The sequence below is a fragment of the Rattus norvegicus genome, chromosome 14 (assembly GCF_036323735.1).
Source record: "Rattus norvegicus strain BN/NHsdMcwi chromosome 14, GRCr8, whole genome shotgun sequence".
Taxonomy (NCBI): Eukaryota; Metazoa; Chordata; class Mammalia; order Rodentia; family Muridae; genus Rattus; species Rattus norvegicus.
In genome coordinates this window covers 87498904-87526246 of record NC_086032.1, presented here as the reverse complement: position 1 = coordinate 87526246, position 27343 = coordinate 87498904, and the positions used below count along the sequence as shown (strand labels likewise).

General features: G+C 49.0%; 1 protein-coding gene and 1 long non-coding RNA gene across 11 annotated transcripts in view; one reads left to right on the top strand and one right to left on the bottom strand.

The window, feature by feature from the left end:
• Tns3 (tensin 3) overlaps positions 1 to 27343 on the top strand; it is a 232017-nt gene that overhangs the window by 93211 nt on the left and 111463 nt on the right. For 9 of the 10 annotated variants that reach the window (XM_006251460.4, XM_063273400.1, NM_001170459.2 and 6 more), the window contains 3 exons: positions 22493 to 22545; positions 24837 to 25008; positions 26639 to 26689. In XM_006251460.4, the coding sequence (XP_006251522.2) occupies positions 24859 to 25008; positions 26639 to 26689 (201 nt within the window). In that variant the 5' untranslated portion in view covers positions 22493 to 22545; positions 24837 to 24858. Of the gene's footprint in view, positions 1 to 9376; positions 11231 to 22492; positions 22546 to 24836; positions 25009 to 26638; positions 26690 to 27343 lie in introns of those variants that run through there. The other variant, XM_008770336.4, reaches the window with a different exon arrangement.
• On the bottom strand, positions 85 to 12930 carry LOC120096660 (uncharacterized). Its single transcript, XR_005493413.1, has 3 exons — positions 12779 to 12930; positions 2327 to 2498; positions 85 to 210 (listed from the first exon to the last, which is right to left on the bottom strand). It is a non-coding gene; the product is annotated as an uncharacterized LOC120096660 (long non-coding RNA).

Below are 27343 nucleotides of genomic sequence, written 5' to 3'. Positions count from 1 at the left end.
TCCAGAGGATACTGTTTTTCGATCCAGACCTCCCCAACTCCCTGGCTTTTTTCAATCATTCCAAACCCCCCCCCTCCCACCCTTCTGCAATGGTTCTTGAACCGTCAGTGTTATAGATGTCCCGGCTGTGTTTGGCAACTCCGCTGACATTCATTCTCTCTCCTTGGATGCACAGAGACCCCTCCGATGAGGTCTGAGAGCCGGACCGATCTATGAGTAGAGAGATCTGAATTTAGAGGCAGTTGATTAATTATGCCTGTTTTAATAGAAAAAATATTAAGTTCTCCTCTAGGACCTGTGAGCTCCTAGCTATAGGCTCTTGGCCAGATTTATGGATATACTCCTGGTTCTGTCTTTCAGCCTGTGGTGCAAGCCTTAATTCTAATTAGAAAGCAGAAACAACGTTCTTGTTACTGTTACACTCATGGGCTGATCAGATCTGGTAGCTCATAGGGTTCACAGGTGGGTAAGTCTGTTGATGCCCCCCCTTACTTCCCCCAAGCACACAGCACCTTGCAGTCTAGTACTGTGAAAGCTGGCCAGCTTAGGGAGGAACTTCCTGGTCAGCACCTACTTCATTTCTCCATGCCCCATGACTAAAGTGTGTCCCTACTGCCAAATTCTGCTGGACTCCTTGCTTAATTTTTTATTCCTTGGATTGGAAAGCTCTTAGGGTATGGCCTGGTGACGTTGTAAACTCTCAATCATGTGGGACATCTGTTGGCTTAGTACTTCAATGGTCTGAGGGTCTTTTACCTTCCTTAGGCGTGCCCAGCAAGATACCATGCACTGTCCCTAATTTGTATCAGTGGCCAGTCAGAGAGCCAGGACCCGATCTCAAGTTCCTTCCGTACTGACATGTGGCTATGGTGGACCACTTCTACCCTGCTTCCTTGATGTATAGGGGTAGATAGACCACCTTAACTGTGATATTCTGCGGTTGAAGAATACCTGCTATTTGGAAGAGCAGGTATTTGTAGCAGTTCCCTGGGCCCACAGAGAGCAAACACCCCTGGGTGCTCTGCTAGCAGCGGGCTGCTGTGTTGTGGGAGCCTAGAGCTTGAAGATAGTGCCTCCTGCCATCACCGTTCTCCCCTAGTCCACTGGGAACTTTTCATACACGCTTAGCAAAGACTTCTGTGGGAAGGAAAGCCGTTTTGTGTTTATTGGAAACTGTCGTTTTTTTCCCTAGTGGCTCAAGTATAAAGAAAGAACAAGAAAACTTGTGTGGAATTGAATGTTTGGTTCAATTACACAGATGTGCACACATCTGGGGCTAAGCCTCCCAGCATGGGGAACATGGGGAGCCACCTGTATCTTTTCCTCGGCCTTAGAAATGGGGGGGCTGTTCGTGGACTCTCTTCTGAGAACAAATTAGTCCTGGAGAGCAGGCTTGTGGGTGCAGGATCAGGGGCTTCAGAGGAACCCGGTGGCCCTAGATCCAGGTTGAGATAGAGCTTACCTTTGCTGTTACCTTTGGTAGGCACACAACTTTGATCTATAGCTTACTTTAAACACATTATTACTTAAATAACAGTCACGACGCTAGGAGACTCATTTTAATGATTTATGGATAAAAAAAAAAGTAATCACTTAACTTTTATTCTTTCTTCTTTTTGTGCTGGGGATTAAGCCTAGGGCCTTAGCATATGAGAGAGCTCTAAGTCCACTACCCTTCCTGTCTTGTAGGATTGTGTCTTGTGGTTTCCAAAGAAAGGATGAAGGGGAGGTTTGAGTGGCCTGTGCTATCACAAAGAGGAAGTGGGCTGCGGGTCATGTGCTGCCTTGGAGGAAGAACACCCACCCCTGCCCTGCAGTTACCAGAACTGGAACCAGAATCAGATCCAGCTCAGATCCATGAGCAACTGACAGGAAATGAGGGGCCATGATCTATGAGCTAATGCCTGGGAGTCAGCTGCGACTGGAGGCCCGAAATTCTACCAAGTGAAAAGAAACCCAGTCTTTTAAGATTTATTGCTTTTTGTTTTACATGACGGGTACCTGCAGAGGCCAGAAGAGGGCCCTAGATCCCCTGGAACTGGTGCTCCTGGTGGTTGTGAGCCAGCATGTGGGTGCTGGGACCCAAACCCAGATTCTCTAAAGGAGAAGCCAGTGCTTTTTAACTGCTGAGCCATCTCTTCAGCCCCGATCCTGGTCTTTTAAACATGTGTTGGAAAAAGAAGAGGAGGGGCCTGTTGTGTAAGGGAACCAAGGGCACATTCAATCCACATCACAGGGCTTTGATTTGGATCCTCATTCAAACGGATACAAGAGCAAAATAGCACGAAACCATGACACGGAATTTTCTGTGATATCGAGGAATTACCTTTTGATACTACCTCCATTTCTTAAAGTCCTTATCTTGTCAGACTGTGCTAAGGTGTTTCTGGTTTGCGTGGTGACATCCATGCCAGGGAGGATAAGTGTGAGCTACAGTTCATTCGGGTGGAGTGGTTAGCCAGGCTCCTCCATCGGTTTCAGGAGCCGGCCTGGACTTCCTGGAGACAAGGCAGAAAGTGAATGACGTAGACCAGCACAGGGCCCAGGCTGGCCAGGAGACGCATTTGACTTCTGAAGGCTGGAAGGAGGGCGTAAGAGATGGCTCAGCTGGTAAAATGCCTCTGTGTAAGCACGAGGACTTGAGTTTGGTCCCTAAAACCCACATTAAAAAGCTAGGTGGAGTGTGTTAATCTCAGCACCGGGAAGGAAGAGATCAGCACATGGTTAGAGTTCTCTGAGTATCCAGCCGGGGCTGTGTGGAGACTCCAGGCCTGCAAGAGTCCCCGTCTCAAATAACAGGCTTCTTAGGGGCTTGCTATACCTGAAGTTTGGCCTTCCCAGTGCACTGCATGCATTTGCACCTACATGAACATACTCCTCCACATGCTCCTGTACACACATGCATGCACTGAAGCGGCTCCCTGAGAGCCTGTCGGCTTCCTCATGAACAGCTCACCAGAACGGGCCGCCCTTTCTACACAAAGCATTTCCCGTATCATCCGGATAAACCGTTGCTTCAGGCCAGCTAGATGCTCTTGCAAAGCTGTTTTTTCAATGGGAAAATTCTGTCCTTTCCTTGGAGTGGAATCACTATGGAGATGGGTTGGCAAGTGAGGGAAAATGAAAGCAGTTTAAGACTACGTGGGGTAGTGGGTTCCCTCTCTTTGGTGTTATTCGTGTAGGACCTGGCCCTGGCACCACAGTGGCCATCTGAAGAGATGGGGATTCTGAGGGGTGTGGCTCAGTGGGTGTCCTAAGGAGGGAAGGCCCAGTAAAAGCACAGGTACTATGGTTCTTAGTGTGGTCTCGAACTCAGGGTCTTATTGGGAACTCAGGAATTTACAAATGTTCTGTGCTACTTATCACAGGCCCTGATGAATTTGTAAGGCAACAGGAAATGAATTAGAGGACCGTAGTGCCTAGCTCTACACTAGAGCTTGTCTGGGAGAATTAGTCAGGGGTGGAAGGGACCCACAGGTGAGTGGTCAGCTGGAGTCCTAGAGAGGCCATTTGGGTGTGACTTCATTTATTTGATTTTTGGAGCTTGAGGTAGATTTCATTCTCACTGCAAGGAACATCAGTGTGGTTTTGTGAGCCCTTCAGCCAATGCTGTCCTCTGACTCCTAGTTTGACATTTGTTCACGTGGAAGATGCTACTTGAGGTCTTTTGCATGCTACCTCCCATCTGTCCGTCCCTGTGGACCACATCCCAGATGTGGGAAATGCACTGTGCTGTCTTTTCCTCCTTTTTACAGTCTGCTGTGCACAGCAGTGCTGGAGAATAGCAGGTGATATGAGTCGTCCTATAGGTTAGTTTTCTCTGAAGGCAACTGTAGTCGGTTTCCTGTCTGATTCACTTACCCAGAACCTTCTGTGGGAGCTGCTAGAGTAGAGAGCCTCCAAGTCACTGGGTTGGAGGTGGCAAGCTGGGGGGGAAGAGCTCACAGTTCTGAGATATAGAATTTCCCTCACATCTGTCCTATCAGAACTACAGCAGTCAGATGCTGGGTCCCAAGCCATTTCCCCAAGCAGCATTCAGGAAGGAAGAAGGGACTGTTTGTGGGGTAGGAGATATTTCTTCAACACACACTTAAGCTAGTGGTCTGGTTCAGCTGTGTATGACATCTATGCAGAAGAGGACAGGGTTGGGAATATGGGTGTGTCCAGGCCTCCTCTGATCATGTTGGGAGGGTGTAGAGCACACTGGTTGATTGATCACTTTCCAAATGATTGCTAGAGTTTATATACTTTAAAGACGATGTTTTCCTCAAATTGGGGCGTTGTCATCTAAATAAAAGTGACCTAAATAATCAGCAGTTTCTTCCCACTGTCTGGTATCTGGATATCAGAACCTGGTACATTTACAGGTCCCTTCCTTTTGCAGCTTCTTTTCTGCGTCTGTCACAATCTCATTTTGATGGAACATCAGCGAACTTGAATTAAAATGCCACCCTGATGACCCCACTTAAATTCTTCAAATCGAAGTCAGATTTCTAGTTCCTGGGGTTAGTACTTCAAGATCTGAATGCTTAAGGGACTGTTTTAGCCCTAGCCATTGGGATTAGACTTTGCCACAGTCTCCAGGGTTAGGGTGGGTATAGCAAGTCACCATTTTAGAATTATTATTTTAATCATATTAATCATAGACGGTAGTGGTGGGCTAAACAAGTGCTCTCCTGTGTCTGCCACCGTGAACTCATTATGTGGGTTTTTTTTGTTGTTGTTGTTGTTTTGTTTTTGAGATGGATTTTCTGTGTGTGTGTGTGTGTGTGTGTGTGTGTGTGTGTGTGTGTGTGTGTGTGTGTAAGTAACCCTGGCTGTCCTAGAACTCATTCTGTAGACCAGGTTGGCCTTGAATTCAGCGATATACCTGCCTCTGCCTCCTTAGTGCTGGGATTAAAGGCGTGTGTCACCACAGCCGGATGTGAATCCATTAAGTTTAAAAATGCTTTGTGCCTGTGGTACCATGCACCGAGATCTGTGCCAGGGCCATGGAGGTCCAATGTGACACTGTTCTGGCGATGGGACTTAAATTCCAATACCTTCTATTGGCTCAGCCGGGGTTGAGGTTGGGCACTATCCATGAGTGTTACATGTACAGAGTTAGTTAAAGGTCTCATCTCCTCACCCTGTCTTTGAGACGCTTGTCATAGCTGCCCAGGGACTTCTGACCACCTTAATCTTGTCTTGGTAGTTCCCCTTCGGGAAAGGAATTAGATTAGACACACCTACAGCATCATTTTGCCCCACATGGGATAGTGTATCTGATCCTGGATATAATACAGGACCTTCAGCGGGAGGGAAGTCTTTATAGTGAGTCTAAACGGGGAACATCTCTAGCTGCTTCTCCTGCACAGCCACCAGGATGGCACATACTTCACACTGAAGGCGATCCCCTCAGCGTCATTTACAAGAGTGGGATGTTAGAGAAGAGACAGAACTCAGATGGAGTGCTCTTCAAGCTGGACCTTTGAGGACCACACAGCTATTAAAGCTTACTTTGCAAGCAGTCGCCTTTGTAAGCAAGCCTGGGCTACATAGTAAGTTCTAGGCTAGCCTTGGCCACATAATGAGCTCTTGGGGAAAAAAAAAAAAAAAACAAACCACAGGGTTTGGAGAGACGGCTCAGTAGTGGTTGAGTCGAACTCAGAGGACCGGAGTTCAGTTTCTGATATCTACATGGTGCTGCTCACAGACTCCTGTAATCCTGTTTCCAGGAGAGCTGACACCTTCTTCTAGCACCTGTGGACAATCTCATATATGTAATACATACTCACACGAACAGCATACATATACATCAATTAAATTTTCACTCAAGAAGAAAATTGATTGACATGTATACCTAAGCTCTTTGAGTTCTAAATGAGTATATATAGAGTTAAATTGAGGAGTTCATCCCATGTGGCTAAGTCACCTTGGAGTGTGGAGATGTGTGTGTGGTTTTCTAAAAGCTCTCATTGGCTCTGACAGGGGCCTTACACTGGCCTTTGGGGGCCTGGACAGCACTATGGGGAAATAAGTTTGGTAGGGAGAGACTTAGGATGGGGCAGGGGAAGAGGGCAGACAAATGTTCCCCGTGTGCATAGAAGACAACCATTGTTTGGCTTCTGCTGATCCTTTTCTCAGTGAATGCTCACAATTACCATTCTAGTTTACCATTTTATCATTATTTTCAAAACTGGTTTGCACTGGGCAGTCATCCTATGTAGAAGCAGAAAAAGAAGAACCTTGACCATAATGCTTCCTGTGGGTCTCAGACCCTTGAAGCAGTTCCAGATTCAAGCCCCTGTGTACAGAGGACATAACCATCACCACTTTTCAAGCTGCCTTTTCTGTGCTCATGTAGGGATGGGGTGGGGCTGGGGGGGGCAGCAGTGGTGGTGATGGCTCAGGGAGCACTTGGTCCTGCTAACCTTGACCCATGAAAAGGGTAAGGTTTCAGTAAGGAATTGAGCCAGTGGTCTGTAACTGTGACACGTTGATACTATTCAGTGGTGAGATTTATCTTGCTGACAGGTTTCCAGGCTGATCTGTGAAGGCATGTTTCTGACGTCTGCTAGGGCTCTCCAGGACGAGTACTGCCACATCTCCTAGGAATCTTTGGAGGAAATTTGGCTTGATGTGGGTGGGTACTCAGAGCACAGTGTGGGCCAGAGGCAGCTGTCCTGGGGCACATGAGCAGTTCCAGTGAGGGAACTGGCTTGTCTCTACACGGATTTCTGCTGTGCGCTGCTTGGGTCAAGCGCACCGTGTATGGAGGGTAACTTGTGGTCAGTGTTAGTCTTTGTAAAATAACACTGGGCAGTGGACAAACGGTGATCTGGACGAGCCCATCGTGCCTGTCCTGCCTGTCCTTAAAGAGACAGGGGTAGAAATGGGCCTTGATTTTCTGCTTCTGTGCCCTTCCTCGCCTGCAGTCTGTGCTGTCATGGCTGCCGTCAGGCATGTCGTCATGGCGATAATCAGCTGCAGCGTACCCCTTGGAGTTGGGTGGAACTTGCAGGAGCTGCCACTTGTGAGAAGTGCAGCCAATCTGAAGTTCATTGATGCAAGGAACCATTTTAGGTCCTGGAGCAGCAGAAGGCCTTGATGATCATGAGTTTTTAGAAGTGTCTTTTGAGGAAGTGGTTAGTACGTTAGTGGGGAGAGTGGAGAGTGGACAGAGAGTGAATGTGGGGAGAGGCAGTCATGAGGTTCTCTAGGCAACTTTGGGAGGGAAGGGACTGCCCTGAGAGTAGGTGGCTGACCAGTCTCAAGCAAAGTAAGTTCTCGTCCCACCCTTCCTCCATCCCGACGCCCCGTTGTGGCATCACCATTCCTAATCAGCCTCCCCATTGTGACCAGTTATCAGCACGTCCTCAGGAAGGGTGCCCAGATCGCATATTTCTGAGAAGATACTCATTGCTATGGCTTGCATGTAAAGCGTTCCCCCCCAAAGGAGCATGCTTAGAAGGCATGGTTTTCAGTGTAGAGACCAAAGCAGGGCTTTGGGGAAGTGACTGGTCACAACGGTTCCAAAGTAATAGATGTGCTAACCCACAGTTGGTTAACCGCAAGTTGGCAGCATTACTGGGAGGGGTTAGAAGCTAAGTGGGGTCTGTTTGGAGGAAGTCGGTCACTGCCACGTTGGGAAGATGGGTGGGTGGAGGTGGGTGGTTGCCCTGGAAAGCTGTGTCTTATCCTTGGCCCCTCTCTCTTCTCCCGCTCTGCTGATATAAAGTGGGTGGCAACAGTAGAACCAGCTGAAAACCCACAGAAACCAAGAGCCCAAACCTGGGTCACAGGATAGAAAGGGAAGAAAGATGAGATGGAAGGAGGCATCAGTAGGGGAAGGGAAAGATGGATTTTATGACAACTAGAGACCTTGTCTGTTTATAGTCAGTTCTGGTCACTCTGATGGATACAGAAAAAGTCAACTCCAAGCCGTAAAAGCTTATTTTGGTTCAATTTCAGAGTTTCTGAGTCTATAGTGAAGCAGACGTCATGGGTTACAGGGAAAGGGGCAGTGGATATGCAAGGTAAGCAGGAAGCAGGAAGGGATCTGACCAGGTAGGAAAGACAGGAAGGAACCGCCTCAGTAGACCATACACCCCCCCCCCCCTCCACGGTGTGACTAGAAACCCCCACAGCTCGGTTTTACTTTGTGCCTGATCCAGAACAAAAGCCTCCATCCCTGCTCAGTGCCAAGCACGAAGTGTGCTCTATGCCTGCCCTTGCTGAGCCTCTCCACCAACTATGGCTATTCTAGCCTGGTATAAAGCAAGGATGTGCCATGCGCATAGGTAAGTCTAAGACTCTGCTGTCCTGTTCTTGGGAGAGGGGACAGTGTGGTGCCAGCCAAGGTGTATGCCTGTCTGTGTAGTCTATCAGTGCTGCCTGGGCAGTCCCTTCTTCTACTGGGTCAGGACTCCCTATCATGTGAGTCGGGGCCCACATACACAGTAGGTCCTCAGAGTATTTTGGAATAGCTCATGATGTCTGAAAGACGGCATCTGCTTTGTCTCCACCACTCTTCTGCGAATGCTACGTCTAGGAGCCGTTGTAGGTCTGGTCTATATCTGTGGATCGAGTTTGACAGTGACTGGCAGGTCTCTTAACTGTGTGCTCATGTTTACCCCACCCCAGGCCTTAGTTCTGATGTCCTGGAGATAGGATCTGTGTCGGCTGGCTGGGGGCTGCCCACAGTAGGATGCCTGCTTTTTTCCCCTATAGAGTTGTGTGTGTGTGTGTGTGTGTGTGTGTGTGTGTGTGTGTGTGTGTGTGTGATGGTTAATCTAGGCAATAGGATGCTTCTCAGAACTGGAGAGAGGGCTTAGCACAGGCTGCCCATGCCTGCTTAGCACAGGAGAGTCCACACCCTGGCATCTAGATAGCTGTTTTCTGCCTTCTCTAGCAAGCAGTTGTGTTCAGCAGTCCTGTGCATTGTCCCACTGTGGGTGACGTGCCTTGTGGCCACTTCTGCCTGCGCATCCCTGTCGTGGGGACGCTTCCTTGGGGGTTCATTTGTTTCTAGTTGACACATAGTAAATGTGCACCATTATTATCTACTGTCACTCCACTGGAATTCTAGAACGTATGCTTTGCCAACTGTCCTTTTGAGCTAGGCTCCCTCGCTTTCTCTCTGTCAGCCCTGGGTATGTAGTGTGCATATGTATGCTCACGTGGGCGTGTGCACGCGTGCATGATTTGTAAGTGTGCACATGAAGGCCAGAGGCTGATGTTGGGTATCTTCCTCTATTCTATTGCTCTGCCTTCTTTCTTTCTTTCTTTCTTTCTTTCTTTCTTTCTTTCTTTCTTTCTTTCTTCCTTCCTTCCTTCCTTCCTTCCTTCCTTCCTTTCTCTCTCTCTCTCTCTCTCTCTCTCTCTCTCTCTCTTTCTTTCTTTCTTTCTTTTTTTAAGACAGCGTCTCTCTTTGAGCCCAGAGGTCACCAGTTTGGATACAATGGGTAGCCAGCAAGTCCCAGATGCCCCTGCCTCTGCCTCTGCCTCTGTTTTTTTTTTTTTTTTTTTTTTTTTTTTCTTTTTTTCCTTATGATGTGGACCTCAGAGCCTCTGTCTCTGTTAAGTCATGTGTTACCCACTTGTCATATGGGTGTCGAGAATCCAAACTTAGGTCTTCTTGCTTGCAAAGCAGGTGATTTACTGATGGAGTCTTTTCCCAGCCCCTTTCCCAAGGTTTTGATGGTGTTTGGAAACTCTTGAGTCCTCAGGGTCTCGTACCTGTTTGCAGCCCCATTAAATGCTCTCAGTGTTTCCTCACTGGAGAAACCAAGGCAGGGACCAAAGCTGGGAATGGTTTCTTTGTGGCAGAGTGTTTTACAGTGTTTTAGACTCTAGTCCTACAGGACAGTTGACAACCAGTGCTCAGGCTTCCCCTGGCAGTCATTCTCATGTCCTGGGTTTTGCTGGCAATGAGGCTGTTAGCATTGAACCCAGTTCACAGAGGTGAACACAGATACTGAGAGGAATCAGTGTCCTGTTGGTACCACTGTGACACCGTGGGTGGTAAGAGGGACAGACGGATGGTCCTATCTAACCCCAGGTCCTGATGCCTTTCTGCCTTTGCCTGGAGTGGGTGTTAGGGTTCCCGAGCTCACCTGAGCTCAGCAACCCTGTCTCCCTTCTGCCCTGGAAGCAGATCTAGATGCTTTCTTAGGGAGCAGTAACCCCAGAGCCCAGTGAGGCTGCCGAGTGGATCTTCCCGTCTCTTCCCGTCGTCATCTTTCTGTGAGAAGTGTCGCATTTTGTCAAGAAACAGCTAAAGCAGAACAGTAGTGCGCAGAGGTTAGTTATGAAGTAAATACACACTCACCTCACTGTCAGCTTATGGGATGTGACCGACCCTGTCATAAAACACCGTTTGAACAGCTGCCGCGGCACTTCTGACGGCCGTGGACAAGGACAAGCTGGCTGATTACTGTCTTGCTCTTAGCCAGGTGATAGATCAAGCCCAGACTCCGTCAGTTGCTCAGCCTTTAAAGTCCCCGCTGTCACCAAGCTCTATGTATGTGCCCAGCTAACATTTCCCTTAGTGTTCTGGCCTGGAGGCTGGGAACAAGCAGAGCATGTACCTGCCGTAAGCCAGCCTTCCGAAGGTCTTTCCTTTGTGCTCTGGCCCTGGTTTTCAGTACTTGTTTCCTTGTTTGCTTTCATTTTTAAACTTTTGCTGGATTTACGGAGTTTATTGATGAACCCTCTCCAGTTCTGTTTGGAAGAAGCAGAGACCAAGGCCGGGGGAGAGAATGAGGGAAGCTGTTTGGGAAGCAGGTAGGTGTCACGCTCTGCTAGGAGCAATGTTTCTTCTGCCCCTTCGGAGGGGAGGTCCTCTGTAGGCTGCTTCGATGACTGTAGAAGGACACAGTAGCCCCACCTCCCGAGGTTGGCACAGAGCCGCTCGCAGAGCACCAGGCAGCCCTTCCTGGTCTGCCGGCTCTCCCCAGTCAGCACTGCTCTTGTTCTGTGGGCCCTTGGCAGGCTGGCCCACAGCCTCAGGCTCACAGCGTCCTTGTCAGTGCGCATGCATGCATGCTCTGCCTCACACACTTGCCCACAGCTCCTGACTTAGGTTCTGAAGCCTCCCACACTTGTAGGGCCCTCCCGCCTGCTGGTATCCTCTCCTTTAGCAGGAAGAGGGGCATTCACAGAGTGGCAGGAGGAGCCAGAAGTCACGCTAATCAGAGCGGCTATTTCAGGAAGGAGAAGTAGCCCCATGACCGCACAACTGAGCACAGTAAGTTCATGGTCCTTGGGTGCCCTTCCTCTGCCAACTGTACCCTGGCCCCAGGTTTTTCAGTACAGAGAGAATGTGGACCATCACGATGTGTTGTGTGTGTGTGCAACTCTGTTTCCCTGGTCAGTCCTGGCCGCCTCCACACTCATCAGCGCTTTCTTTTCACTGTGTTCCATATGGCCGTAAACCAGCCAGGCCTTCTGGCTGTGTCCAGATCTCTGGGAATCATGGGTTACAAATGGCCATACGTGAGAGCTCAGCAATCTGTTTCTTGGAGTGGGACTCAGAGACAGAGCTGAGCGTCTGAATGAGTGTGGTCCCCCCACCCCCCACCCCGGTACTGTCTACCATTGCTGCTCATGTTGAGGAAGGAGAGAAGGGGAGAAAATGAAGTTGGGCAACTCCGATAGTTTTTATTCCTGTGTTTCCTTCCTGGAAGTAGAAATGAGAGTCTTACTGGCCGTGTAACGTTAAATCGCCCCTTTCCTGAGCTTTCGCTTCTTCCTCAGAAGGGGAGACTATGGTCAAAGCAGCTTTGCAGTGACTAGTGAATCTGCACTAGGACACCGGACCTCACGTGGAGGGGAATGCATTTCAGGAGCCTAAAACCTGATGGGGGCGTGTGAGTGAAATGACTGGGTACATAGCTCTCGTTTACTTATCACCTATGCTAATGAGTAGTACTGTGTGCTTAGTACCCCCACGAGTGCTGTTTTTAGCCTCTTATAGTCTGTCTGATTTAATCTTGCAAAGGCAGCTTTGCTTTTCCTTAACAGATAAAGGAACCAAGTCAGTTCTATCGCCAGGCTGGGCAGTTAGTTAAGTGCGAGAGCTGGCTACAAACGGGCCTTTGGCTTCCATAGTTTGCCCATCTCCCGTGTCTTGAGTATGGGGAGGCAGAAGACGGGTATCTTAGTTCTGAGTGCAGCTGGGGCTTTTGGAAAAGGCTGCCCATGGCCTCTGCCTTTGTGAGGAAGGCAGAACAGCTGTGGTGTGGTAAGACAATGTCTCAGCCCAGGCCCTGAGCAACCCCACCCCCCTTTGGGCTCAGTACTGTGGTCTGTGCTCCGTCATCAGCTGTATAGCCAGCTTCCTGGTACTTTTGGCCATTGCTGCTGTTGTTTCTTTCCACAGAGCCATGACACTGCTCGTGTCTGTGCTGGTTGGACTGTTAGGAACAGTGCAGAGGCCTGGTGACACAGGACGTGCTATTTGCTGCCTGCTCAACCCTAGCCCAGATTTCCTCCCCCGGAACTAAGCAGAACACCTTTTGTCTTCTCCCTAATTATTTGGGGAAGATGTAGCACGTCCTGGCTGTCCTGAGACCTCCTTGACCCTGGGAGAGGAGCTGCCTTATCTGCTTTGGTTTGGTGCCTCTTTGGCTAGTGCTGCATAGAGGGGCCACGGCCTATGTTCAGGGGTGCTGTGCTACACGGGGAGACAGTCACCAAGGAGGACCGAGAATAGTATTGAGGCAGCCTGAGTGAGGCTAGGGGTCCTGCAGCCACCCCTTCTCCCCTCCCTGCCCAGTAGGCACAGCATACTGACCTGAGGTGCCGGTCTGCCGAGCTGCTTGATGTCCAGTGCGGGAATGTGAAAGCAGTCCTCACACTGTAGTTAGCTGGACGCACTGGGGTCCGTGCCTGTTTCCTCTTTCTTTCACAAGTCCCGTGTGTATGGTGGGCCAAAGGCTGAGAGGCCTCTGGGGACCACATTCAATGCCTCTGCTATGTCAGCACGCAAGTGCAGTGTGCAGAAAGGAATTTACACAGTTAGGCTGAGTGCATGTGGAGCTCAGTGGTGGAGGGGTTCTGGATTCTATACCCAGATGGCAGGCAGGCATGCAGGCAGACGGACAGACAGACAGACCCACACAGGTATTTCCATGTAGCTGCAGTCAGCGTAATACATGGCTAAGGTATAAACAAAATCCTGGCTTGTTAGGACAGGAAGACCAGGCACCCCTTTGTTGGGAAGATGTTACATACTTGATGAGAGGAGACCTCAAGGAGTCTATGGAGTTAGCAGTGAAACTTGGATTTCCTGGCTTAGAGCATACTAGGCTTTGCACAGCATGTGCGTGCAAAGACCCTGGGGTAGGTGAAGCAGGACTGAGCAGAGTGACTGAGGACTACTGTCAGGCAGGACAGCTCACTGTTACCTCAGTGGACATTCTGAGAACCTGCTTTTTTTTACCCTGTGGCAATGGGACACCCACCAGTGAAGTGTGCACAGGCATTGACTAGAACACCCGGGTGGGGTCAGGGGGGCTGTATGCTACAAGCAAGCTGCTTCCCAGTGGATTTTCCATCAGTCAGTTGCTCCCTACAAAGATTCCTTTGAAGCTCCTGCCGTCAGGTTCCAGGAGGCTGCTTGCCCACTGAGCCTTTATCTAGAGTCCCTTCTTTTCTGGGTCACTGATACCCCTCCCTAGAGAAAAGCCTTATTGGAGACAGCAGTCATGGATTTATTTATTCTGTGGCCGGCACCATTGGGAGGATGCAGCAGGCCACACTGCTCTAATCCTTGGAAGGAAGGACTTGAAAAGATTGTTGTCATTTAGTAACCTATTTTATGGACAAGGAGCCTGAGGCATAAAGATGGAGAGGCAGCCATCCTGGGTCACACAGCTCCAGATACAGGCTCTGGCCCTACAGCAGCTCTGTAGGAAAAGTTCTTCTCAATCCCCCTGTTGTTTCCTGTCCTCTAGGCCTGGGTCCCTTGCTCCTTCAGCCAGAAATTGATGCCGTGCTTGTCCTGGAGGGCGGCTCCTGAATCCAGAATCATTGGGGGTGAAGGCTCTGGTCATGCGTCCCGGATGACTCTGCACTGATGATACCCAGAGTTGGATGGGACTCAATCTGCCAGGGGGTGGTGAGGGTGAACAGTGTGGTGAGATGCACGGGGTCCGTTAGACTCTGCTGCAGCCCTTGTGGCTGCCTACCAGGCCTGACTGCTGCTGCATCATTTGCAATGCAAGGTGTTCTCTGAGCACCGGTTTTTACAAAAGCCCTTAGGACGCACAAATGTTCTAGTCAGAGGCTACTGAGCATCCAAGACAACAGCTCTCCTAACATCCTTGGCTCTGCTTGGATGGGAGTGCCCTTAGATGTGATGCTTGTAATTCAGCCTCAGAGTCACAGAGGTGCCCCTCCCATGGGATGTGTCTCAAGACCCAGGATACCTGGGATGGCAGAAAAACATATGCTATGTTTTCTAGTTATAGATAACCTGTGAGGATGACACAGTAATAGCAACTATTAAAACATAACAATTACAGCATTTGTTTTCTGTACAAATTATGTGACTGCGGGGTCTCTTAAAATGCCTTAATGTGCAGTGCTCACCTCTTTTGGCGGCGAGGAGCCTGGCTACCAGCTCATACTGTCCGACTGGCCCCCTGATCCTACGTGACGAGTGGTTCGTGCTTCAGTGGAGGCAGGAGCCGATGGCTGTTGAACTCTTCCTGGTGCACAGTCCCTGGCTATGGGCTGGAGCACAAGCATGGACCGTGGTTCTGAACTTGCCGTACCCTGAGCAGTGTGGGGTTTCAGGGAAGGGAGACTGCAGTGTTGGGCACATCCCAATACAGCACAAAGCCTGGGAATAACAAGAGTCGTATGGGGATATTAGCATCAGGCTAGGGCTGGACGTTTTTGCCTTTATTCCTTGAATAAAGCAGGCCATGGAGCCTTTGTCCCATTCTGTGTATGAGTTCATCTGAACTCATGCATATTCCTGCCTAGGGTCTCACAGCTATGAGGTTGCAGGGGAGGAGGTACATAGTCACATTTGGGGCTACCTGGTGTCAAATTCTGTTACCGTTCCATGATTCTGATTGGACGCAACATTGCCACAGACACAAGCGAAGCCAAATTGTAGTGCATCCAAAGGCACTTCTTTTGCAAAGGCTGGGGTGTGTGTGAATCCCCAAACCTTACCTCTAAAGGGAAGCATTGGTGAGTAGACTCTGCCTGCCCCAGCCTTTCTGCTGGATGGGATGCCCTGGGCAGCTCCAAGTTTTCTCTCATGGTGACTAGTGCTCTGTCTGTCGTCAGTCTTGGGTCATTTGAGGCTACAGGATGGTGGGTGAGTATGTGTGTACCTCACATCTTTCCTTGTGTCCAGCTGGTGTTTGACGTGGTGTTCAGCTAGCAGCTCTGGTGACGATGACTCTGGAAGTGTTTTGGTGACAGTCCCTTGGGGCCTTTCCCATGGCTGCCTTATGCCTAGTATTTCACCAGCATCAGCACCACCAGGACCCTATGTGCACACAGCCTTCTCTGTGTAGAAAGGATGTGCTCGGGCCTACCACATGTGAGACAGCTCAATCTGGGCTCCTTCCTCCTGGGAATGGAGCCATGATTCAAGCTCGCAGAGAAAGGTGTCTTTGTTGTGGAGGTTTTCCCACTGGGCCACGCCGAGTAACACTTGGAGTGTGGCAGAGTGCACGGTGAATGGGCTTTCACCCCCGATGTTGTCTACATTACAGGTGTAACAAGTGTACTGTAGGACACAGCAGTGGCTAGCACACTAGGCTGTTACTCTGTGAACGCCTTTTTTTTCCTACCAGGCTCTGTTTGGATCTTTCTCTCTCTCTCTCTCTCTCTCTCTCTCTCTCTCTCTCTCTCTCTCTCTCTCTTTCTAATTAATTTTTATTTATATGAGTCCACTGCAGCTGTCTTCAGACACACCAGAAGAGGGCATGGGATCCCATTACAGATGGTTGTGAACCACCATGTGGTTGCTGGGAATTGAACTCAGGACCTCTAACCACTGAGCCATCTCTCCAGCCCCTCTGTGTGGATTTCTAACCCCAAATGACACAAAGACATAGCCTTGGGAGGGTGATCTCACCTTACCCAGGGCTACAGGGCCCTGATGTCCACATGTGGAGCCTGTGTCCTCGAAGGTTGTAGTCTATCCTGAGCAGGATGCCCTCGCTTCCATGCCGTCTCACATGTGCTCCCCTGTCCTACCTGACACACAAAGAGCATGCAGATCCTGTGATTTGTCCACAGAGTCTCATGACCCATGGGGTCCTTGTGCTCTCTTGAGAGAGAGGCACATGGGTCTGTAGTCATGGGTGAAAAGCTGCTATTGCTCCATTTACTGTACGTGATACAAAATGATCACCTTTAGCAGAAGAAATTAGTTTGAATTACTTAGTAAATTAGATTTATTTTTAAAGCGTGCATGTGTGTGTACAGGAATGAGTGTTACTATGTGTTACTATGTGTGTGTTATTATGTGTTGGTACCCACAAGAGGCCAGAGAGCACACTGGGCCCCCTGGATCTGGAGTTGAAGGCAGTTTTAAGCAGCCTCGTGTCAATACTGAACTCAGATCCTAGAGAGCAGGGCAGAAAACACACCTGCTGTGCCTTTTCTCTCCGGCTCCCTAAGCTATGACTATGCTCAAATTTAAATCTTTACCACATTCTGCTTTTTTTCTTTTTGGTGGGTTTCTGGGCTAGCCTGGCCTCCAAGTGCTTGTTGCAATAGCTGTTGTTGTTTTTATAAGAAGATAGTGGTGACCAGAGTGGTTGGGCCGGGATGAGCACTGAAACTGCAGGGAAGACTGCCTTACGTAAAGGACAATGTAGCCGGAGCAAGGCCACCGGGCAGAAGTTTAGCCTTGAGCACGGATGCTGCCTGGCCTCCTCCACTCTTCTCCTCAGCACCTGTGGACAGTGAAGACTGTGATAAGAACCTACCAATAGGGTGAGAGGTACGGGCCTCAGACTCTGGTAAGGACAGTGTCCACCTGTGCACTCCTCTTGTGCGAGATCTGGTCATCGCCAGCAGTGGCTCATGATTGGTCTTCCTCAGGAAGTCTCTGGGGACGCATTGGCAGCCAAAGCAAGTGACCTCACCATGCATTTCTGCAGCACAGCCATATCCAGGGGTTTGACTGCAGGCTCCGTGAGTGGTTTTAGGCATAGAACCCTTACATGCTGATGTGGAACCCAGGGCCGGTGGTGTCTGTGAGAAGGTTTGGGTCTAGGCTCTGGGGGCTGCCGAGTACTGAACATAGTTTGCAGGCAGCCAGGCCTGGGCTGGGTTTCCAGCAGGAGGCAAGGGACCAGCACACACAGGACCGGAGCTTGGGGTATTGGAGGGCACTGAGTTCTGTCTGACCACAGATAATGGCTCAGAAGTATGTTAGGACTAGATTGGAATTGGTTGGGGCCAGGCAGAACCCCTCTTTCTTGCCTCATTCCCTCATACAGATGTGATGGAAGATGTTCCTTTGTGCATCTTGGTAAGTCCCAGTGGGAGGCACCTCACGTAACCCCTCAGTTGCTGGACAGTTTATGAAGTTAGCATCTAGGTGGCTCAACTCAGGTTGGACCGGGGTTGGGGCAAGGATGGTGCATTATGTATAGTCTCTTCCGGTTGGCCCCATCCTCCGAAATCTTATAGTTGGGAATTTAAAACAAATTGTCAGTAGATATAATGTGCAAGACTTCAGATTGTACGCAGTCACTGTACCATGTGGTCTACATGAGTGGCATCAAGCTGATCCATAGGTGCTGGAATCGGATAGTCTGTTTCAGTGTGAGCAGGTCCTGGGCCCTCAGGGACACTCACATCTGGAGATTAATTACCTTTTCCCCAGTCTCCTTATACTAGGGAGGGCGGCACTCCTGCGCATTTATTTTATTTTTGCAGGTGGTAGTGGTGGCGTTGGTGGTGGCGGTGGTGGTGGAGGTGGCAGTGGTGGTGGTGGTGTTTGTCGTGGTGGTCGTCTCAGTATATAGCTGCTGTTGGCCCTGTATCTCATTCTGCATCCCAGGCTGACCTCAACAGCTCCTGCCTCAGCCTTGCCAGGGCTAGGATTCCAGGCCTGCCCAATGCCTCCCGTGCCAGCATCTAACAGTCACACATTCTCCATGTGGGTTTAAACTTAAAATGAAGCTCAGAGGGAGAACTGAGTGGTCTGGCCAGTGAATCTCCTGTTTTGTCTTTTTTTCTTTTTTGATACACTACGAGGCTGTGTGCTGTGACTCATGGTAAAATGATAACTATGATTTAAAGTTTGAAAACTATAGGATGCTCGAAGAAATTGGGCTTGGGGGCGTTTTCGTCTGTTTTTGTTACCATCTATGACTGACACACACACACACACATAGCCTGCGTAGTTTCTAGAGAACAAATGCTTGCTTACTGTTTGAAGTTTGTTCCAAAAATACTTATTTTTGTATATGTGTACACGTTTTGCCTGCATGCATGTTTGCACACCATGTGTAAGTCTGGTGCGGGTGCTCTCAGAACCCCTGGACCTGGAGTTAACAAGTGGTTGTGAGCTGTCATATGGGTGTTGGGAATTGAGCCCGGGTAGGTCCTCTGCAAGAACAGCAAGCAATCTTAACCACTGAGCCGTCTCCCCATCCTTGGAATGAGTTTTTCTTTAATTTAGTTCATGGTTCTGGGGGTGGAGAGGTCCAGGCCAAAGGGCTGTCTTCTTAGGGGCTGCTTTTGAAAGGTCTCACCAAGGGTCACTCTAAACTTGGGTCTTGGAGTTCGGTCGGAAGGTACTCTAACCCCCACACTGGGGAACCCACAGGCCTTGCTGGTAGGGTCTGTGCGAAGTCTTGCACTGCAGACCGTGTCACATGGCGAGAGGAGCACCTGAAGAAACAGAGTAGAGCAGTTCTTAGGGTAGGCCCACTGCAGATGACCCATTAGCCTGTTAATCTAGGAATGACTTAGTCACAGAAGAAGACGGTACTGATCCCTCCTGACCAAACTTAAGCAAGGATTAAATCTCCTCCCAAGTCTTGGTGGGTTAGTCCACAGCCTGGGCCTCAGCATGGTGTGCCTAAGTGAGCGGATGGCCTGGGGGTGTTGGTAAGACTGGTGTAGAGACCAGGGCGTTTCACCTATCACCAGTGAGCAGCATAGGTTAACCCGTGACATTCTCCACTCAGAGGCCTGTTAAGAGGTTGATATAGGGAACATTTTCTTTTGCTTTTTTGCTATAAACCCAGCACTCTGTCGCTACGAGCCCTTCCTAGTTGTAATAAGCAGATGCAAATCTGAGATTCTGTAACTCTAGTCTTCCGTACACAGGGTTTCTTACGTTGTGTCTTCCCTGTTTTTTTGGAGAGGGCATGTATGAATTCTGCTTGGCTCCGTGACGGCAGCACAATGGAAGGAGTGAGAAATTCAGCTTGTGTTTTAACTAAGATTCCTGGTCTTTTGTTAATAGTTGGAAGCTCATGGCTCTGTGTGGCTGAGTGAAACAGAACCCTCAAACCTGCCCTTTTTGCAGGAGAAATCGGTGCTTAGGATAGTGACTGAGCCCAGGCTGACAGCAACCCCAGAGCTATGGTCCTAGTGTCCAGCCTTCATGCATTTATTCTGAAGTGATGAATTGATGCCCCCGAATCTGGGACCACACACCATTCAGCAGGGCAGCGATGCCTTCCAGCGATGCAGTTACAATCACTAGGTTACCTGGAAACATGACTAGGTCCTGTCCTGATGTCTGATTTTGACTATGAGGGGCTGAGGGTGGTAGGGTGGTCCTGGCACTGGGTCCAGGTGATGTGGCCGGACCACAGCTGTAAGGAAGGTTGAAGCCCTACCGAGTCCTCCATGGCCTCTTAGCCAGGTTTGCATGTGAGCAGCTGCGCTTTGCTGGGGTTCTTGCTCCAGGTCCAAGAGCATCTCAGATCCACCTTCAGCTCCTTCCGTTCTCCGTCTTGCCTGACATCATCTCCTTTGCACAAAAGGCAGGAGCAGCCCTTTGGGTGGTGAGGAGAAGTGTAACTGTCACACGTGAGACTGGCAGTGTCTCCCAACTGGCTGCAGGCACGGTGGCTTTCTCCCTGTTCAGATGTGATGTGCGTTCTTTGGTAGAAAACAAAACAAAACAAAACAAACAGACAAAAAGTGGAAAAAAAAAAACTTCCAGAAATGTAAGAGTGAAGTGTCGCAGATCTGTGTTCTTGAAAGAACCTGCAGCCATTCCAGGCCGCATCCAGCATTCCGTCCGTATGTGCCTAGATGTGGTTGTCTGTTGTGTGAGAGGTCCATGTACCAGTGATCCTGACTTAGGATGGTTGGACTTGAGCCCCCCTCGTGGTAGAAAAGTGATGAGCTCTCAGTAGAAATCATATTGGTTCCAACTTGGATCTTTTCTTGGACTTGCGCTCTGTGGTATGATTTCTTCAGTATGCAGTGTTCGCCAGCTCTATCTGGTCAGCTGTCTGATCACAAGGGTCATGGTGACCTCTTCGTTACTGGCGCCCAGTTATTCTCCAGGTTAGATGTATTAAACCTATTTAATTTGAATTAATTTTTAGTGTGTGTGTATGTGTGTTTGGCCGTGTGTGTGTAGGCTGTATTTGTGCTGGTGGTGCACAGAGGCCCGAGGAGGGTCTCCGAGTCCCTGGAGCTGGAGTTATAGATGTGAACTGCTCAGGGCAGGTGCTGGGAACTGAACACAGGTCCTCCAGAATAGCAGGAAGCTCTCCAAACTGCTGAGCCTTCTTTCCAAACCCTAAATTCAGTTTTGTTTTGCTTTGTTTTGGTTTTGGTATTTTCCACTTTGGGTGGGTGGAGGAGCATCTGCTCTCGTGTGCTGGTGAGGTCCCGAGCTCTGACAGGCCTCATTGGCTCTCGGAGACCCAGGATGCATTTCTACTGCAGGACATTCAAGGCGCCTGCAGAGCTGTACAGTTTTCTAGTCACAGCTCTTCCTTCTCTGTTTGCCCTTTGCAGTTATGTAAACAAGGTCTGGAAGTCTCTTGCTACCCACTCTCGTCATTGTTTGGGGATTCCTGCTGAGAATTGACGGGTCCTAAATGCTTGTCCTATACACTCACAGTGTCCTTTGAAATCAGGACTCAGTTTACAAATCCATAACACTTGTACAGACAGAATCTTTGTAGAGCTTTCTGGATATTATTATTATTGTTATTGTTATTATTATTATTATTATTTGGTATTCTAATAAATACAAATTCTGCTCCGAGATCATCTGAGTCCCAAGTTCAGTTCCTGCATTCTGAGGGGCACCAACATCTCCCTGGAGTCTTCTATGATTTAAGGGTATAGGAATGGGTTGGAAGGCCCACAGGGAAGTTCTGAAGGCAGGAGGACTCCAGCTGCATGTCAGCAGTTAATGGGCTGTGGTCACTTGGGGCTACACAGAGTTCCAAGCTATGGCGAGGAGCATGTCAGTGACCCTCAGGGGTCCAGAGGGGGAACCTGGCTCTGTCATCTGACAGGGGAGTGAAGCAGCCTCCCCGAGCCTAGAAAGAAGGAACTGTGGGGTACAGATTCCCAAGCAGGGTGTTGGTTCTAGCCTCTGCCTGGGAGGCAGGGCTTTCCAATTTGGGGTTTCTGATTTTCCAGAAGGCTTTCAGTTGGGATGATTTTGGGAAAATAGCTTTTTTTTTTTTTTTTAAATCTATTTGTACCATTTATTTTCTGCCCCTATAAATCACACGGAGTGGAGGGAAGTCCAGATATTAGTTGGAATTAGTGCAGATGCTTCTGAGTGTTCATTGGGGTGGATGTTAACAGGATTCTGCCCCACCCCCCACCCACAGGCTCTCTGGGGCATAGAGCATGGGGCAGGAAGAGTACTTTAGAGTGCCTTGAAGGGGCATGGCTAGGCTACTCCTCCTGCATATGTTGCCTGTGATAGGACCTATCCCTCACTGAGCCTCAACCTTTCTTCTGAAGTATGGAGAGACATTTTACTCATCGATGCCAGGTGACAAAGAGGTCAGAGAGCCTGTTTGGGGGCAGTGCCCTGTGACCTAAACCCCACGAACACTCATAATGCTCCTGTAGCAATGTGTATGTGACTTTGGTGTGCAACACAACCTTTTATACCCGCCGTGAACCGGAGTTAGACTTAGCACTGCTGGGAGTCGCTGCCACAAACCCATGATTGGCAACTATGGCTCACATTGACGGGGGTGGGGAAACCTTGGTGACCACATCAGAGTCTTCTGTATGTGTCGAGTTTGTGGCTGCCCAGCCCTGGAGAGGGTGGTCTCCCCATCCCCTGCCTGCTGCCTTTCTATGGGCAGCCTGAAGTTCTCTGATACTCGGTACACCTTCCCCGGATAAAGAAGATGGGAGTGACAGTGTTTGCTTATCATTGATGATTAAGCCGTGGGACAGCTGTCATTTCTTCCTGGTGGCAGTGGTGGTGGCATGGCTGGGTGGTGGGTCCAAGTTGCCGTATGGGCTGGTGTGGAAGGAAATCTCAAAAGGACTCATGTTTTGCTCTTCGTAGGCTCCTGAAGGTTCCACACCATCTGCTCCTCTCCGCTGTGACAAGCCTTCAAGGTGAGTGTTTCTGTGGGAAAGAAGCTCATTCCTATGTCCTTGGTCATGGGTCAGAGTTCATTTCCGGAAAGGAGGCTAGGATATTCTGATTATTTATTTTGTAGTAATCATAGTGGTGTTTTGGAGGCATGCCAGGGGTTGGTTGGACCCATAGCCTGGCACATGCCAAGTGCTATGCTCACCCCAGTCTACCCTGCAACTACTGATTCAAGACTTAATCATCAAAGTTAAAACGTCTCATTTGTAACCATTTCTGAATCTTACCCATGACATCATAAGCCTGCATCGCGGAATGGAAACATCTGTGATTGTCTTTTGGTAAATGGTGACATTGTTGACTTCTGATCGATTGTATGACATCAGTGGTGAGGAATGGGTTGGCATGGCCCAGGGAACAGCGAGCCCCAGGGGACTGCTTGCTGGCAGGCCAGTGGCCAGGAGAGGTGGCCTTCAGCTCAGCGTACATGGAGAACCTTTGGGAGGCCCCTCATTGTGGACTGGGATAGTTGTAAGAGGTCACGTTACCTTTATTGCTGTTATTATTACTGATTCATTTGGTTTATTTTTAAAGATAATTGAAACTCTTACATTAGTGTTTGGAGAACAAGATGGAAAAAAATCTTTTTTTTTTCTCTTTTCTTTTTTTTTTTTTTCCCGGGGCTGGGGACTGAACCCAGGGCTTTGTGCTTCCTAGGCAAGCGCTCTACCACTGAGCCAAATCCCCAACCCCCCCAAAAAAATCTTTTAAAATGCTTAAACAAGTCAATTGTAAGAAAGCAGATTTATGGTGTTGATACTTGAGGTTGTTTCTACTTTTAGGTATGATAATGGTATTATAGATAATTTAATAAAATATAAAAATCTATACTATCAGGGTTTTCTTAGTATGTATATATGAACATATGTATCCATCCATCTATCCATCCATCCATCCATCCCTCAATCATTTGTTTTTTTGTTTGTTTTTTTTTAAAGATTTATTTAATGTATATGACTACACTGTCACTGCTTCAGACACACCAGAATAGGGCATCGGATCCCATTACTGATTTTTGTGAGCCACCATGTGGTTGCTGGAAAGTGAACTCAGGACCTCTGGAAGAGCAGTCAGTGCTCTTAACCACTGAGCCATCTCTCCAGCCCCCCATCATTTGTTTAAGACAAGGTCTCATTGGGTAGCTCTGACTGGCCTGGAACTCTTATATAAACCAGGCTACTCAAAAATTCAGAGATCTTCCTGAGTACTGGGATTAAAGATATATGACACCATGTCTGGCACTGTTAGTTTTTTTTTTTTTAAGATCAAAAGTATCTAGGTGTTCTTCAGAGTAGTTGCAAGAGTAGAATAGACTTCTGGGTAGATGGTGGCCAAGTGTTGGCGCAGGCTGTAGGGTGTCGGTATCGTGTAGGGGTACCTAGGGACAACACCAGGGGATGATGGTGATTCGAAGGATGGATGGGTGCATGGAGTTTGCTGAACCATTTTTAATGTTTTTCTTTTTTTTTTCTGAATGTCAAGGAAAGACAGAAACACAGACAGTAAACATAGGGAAAACAAACCCAGGCAGACATCCTGGGAGTGGTGGCAGCAGGGTCAGTAGGTGACACCCCACTCCGGTTTCACTTACAGTGTTTTCTCTGGGGCTTAGCCCTCCGCCATGTCTCTTGGATCTCTCTTGCATCCCGCTCCTGAGTGTAGGCATCTGCGTCCTTTTCTCTCGGGGCTCTCCCCACAGAGCCTGTCTGGGAGAAGAGCTCCTTCACAGCAGAACGGCCGCTCATCACGTTCTGACTCAGCCACCTTCCACAGCTGGGGTTAGCCTCATCTCTAGGCTTTTTGTCTCTCCTCGCATCCCCGCAATTTGTCCGGTCTACTTCTCTAGCCTTTCCCTCAGAGGCAGCAATCACTTCTGTGTCCTATACCACCCTGTTATCTGCCTCATGCTGGCCCTGATGCCTTAGCGTCAGGGTTGCACTCATTTCCCAAGAGCAAATCTAGGCAAACTGTGGAACCTACCGTGCCTCCCCATACCTCCCCATGTGCCCACATGCTGTCTACCCAGGCCCCGTCTTCTTTGCTGAATCTCTCCCGAGCCTATTGGCAGTAGTTAGTCTCTGTGTCTGCTCCGTCCTGGCCTGTAATAGATCTTACATATCCCAGCGAGTGTAAGTGGACCAAAATGAGATTCCCAGGAAGCTGCTCTTCCCAGCACTCTCTTGAGACCCTAGTGGGTAAACGTTCATCCGTTTTCTTGTTATCCTTTTATTAACTGCCTCTTCCTCTCTTGCAGGCCTGTGGTCCTCAGTTCAGCCATGGAGGACAGCCACGAACTGGATCTTACCTATGTCACCGAGCGTATTATCGCAGTGTCCTTCCCTGCCAGTTGCTCGGAGGAGTCCTACTTGCACAGCCTGCAGGAAGTCACGCGCATGCTCAAGTCTAAGCACGGAGACAACTACCTGGTGAGTGGGGATGGCAGCCACCGTGTGGCAGACGAGCTGGAGGCAGGAGTCCCTCAGAGGACACCTGTGAGGGCCAGGGGTGTCCCTGCGCCTGGCTTACAAGTGAGGAATGGTTTGGGGACTGGAATCTGACTCCTGAGTCTAGGGGTGGGGGTTGGCCATGCTCTGTATCCTTCCATTTCTATCTTTGCTCTTATTGTTGTGTCCTGGGCTGTGACAGTTGACTGTACTGGTGGCTGATGCCTCTGTCCAGCGCTGGGCATGGCTGCTCATCAGTAAGACTGGCTTCTGGGAATGTAAGGATTCCCAGTCAGAATCTCTGGTGTCGGGAGGCAGCCTTGTCTCCCCTCCTGCTCTCTAGTGCGTTGGAAAGGCAAGCAGGCGGGTGTCCGAGAAACAAGGCAGTCCTGGGGGCAAATACAGGTAAGTCAGTTTCCCAGCATGTGTGTATCAGATAAAGGAGACCGTATTGGAGCAGAAGTAGAAGAATCTCACGCTCCTCTCTCCGATTGGCTCTGCTCTCTTCTAGGGCTGCCAGCCATAGGGAGCCTCTTTTCCTGCTGCTATAATCACCTCTCAGATTACATGACAGCTTCTAGCACCTTCTCTCATGCTGCCGCTAATCTTACAAAGCCAACAAGGAGGCTATTGTCACCCTTAGCAGCTTTCTCCCATGGCTAGACACACAGTTAGGTTCGGTGGGGAAGCTGTGGAGAGTCTCTGTGTGGACTCCCAGTGACCTCCAACAGTAGGCTTGTACTTCCTGAGGTCCAACCTGGTTATGGGCAGGGGAATAGCATCCTAGCCCCCCAGGTTGGATGGATGGCTACGTCGTTCATGAGACATCTCCAGAGCAGCCTCTCTGCCTCCAGGACAGCCTCTTCAAGACCAGAGCTCCTTCAGTTGGAAACTGTCCCCGGGGTAGTCCCTTTCTTCCCACCCTTCCTAAAGAGACTGCTGCGGGCATCCTCAAACCCGCTGGCCTTTCACAGAAGCCACTTACAGTGATGCAGACGGTCAGGATATGGTGTTCTGTTTCCTCCAGTGAAAGGCAGCAGAGTGCCGATGATTCAGGCAGGGCAGGCGTGGGGCTGACACAGAGTGGGCCTGGAAGGTAGCTGGGGCCATGTTAGGGAGGAACCATGTGTCCTTTATAGGACTTTGTGGTCTTCTGTAGGACTCAGGTCCACAGAGAGCTATGGTTTCTGAGTGACAGACAGGTCTCAAGCTAAGGCTTTCCATACCTGGCTCCTCTTCTGATGAGGGATTACTGCTGCCCCCAGGGTAGTCCTTGTGCTGAGCAGGACCCAGAAGAGCTACTGTGTAAATGTGGGTGTATAGACTGTGTTTTAAGTTCATCTGTGTTTTAAGATGTCTGTAGCCATTGAGACTTTTTTAAAAGCAAAGCAAACAAACAAACAAACAAAAAAGGAAAAGTTTCCTTCCCCATTTTGGTTCTAGTTAAGAAAAGAAAAACGCAGGATTCACAAGGTTCCTTCCTGTGCCATTTTATTCTCTGACTGACCACACATTTGTGCATTTCCATCCCTTTTTGGTCTCCTTAAAATGCAGATGTCTCCTTCCTCTTTGAGAACCACGATTTGTCTAAAAGCTCTTGCTTTCTTTGCAGGTATTAAACCTTTCAGAGAAGAGATACGACCTTACAAAGCTTAATCCAAAGGTATGGAATTGACTTCTTTATGTTTTGAGTTTGTAAAACGTCAGCGATGCATGCTTTGCTTGTGCAAAAGTTGTTTCTTGTAGGCCTTTGAGGCGCATAGCTTGATATTATGAAATATTAAGGATTGTTTATATCCTTTGGTTACTTTTAGAATTAAAAATAATAGCTTCATAGAAGGTGACTATACATACACCTTACCTTCTGTGGCAGCAACTTATAGATCATATACCGGCCTAGCATCCCCTATCTGAAAAATCTAAAGTCCAAGTTACTCAAAAGCTAAAACTTGACGTGAAACGGTGGCTCAGTGGTTAAGGGCGTTTATTTTAGGGCCTGAGTTTGAGCCTCAACACCTGTAGTAGCAGCTCAGGTAATTCCTGCTCCAGGATGGTCAGATGCCTCTGCTCTCTGCAGACACTGTACTCATTTGGACATATCACCCCAGGGACACATACAAAATAAAATAAAAAAAAATTTAAGCCAAAATATTATAGCCTGTCAACATAACAGCATGGAGAGAAAATTCCACACCCTGGAAATTTTTGCTCTGCGTACAATATAACATTATTGAAAATATTATATAAGGTTGCCTCAAATTGCTTATACATATGGCGCATATGAAACAAATTGATTTATCTTGTTTTCTGGAGTGTG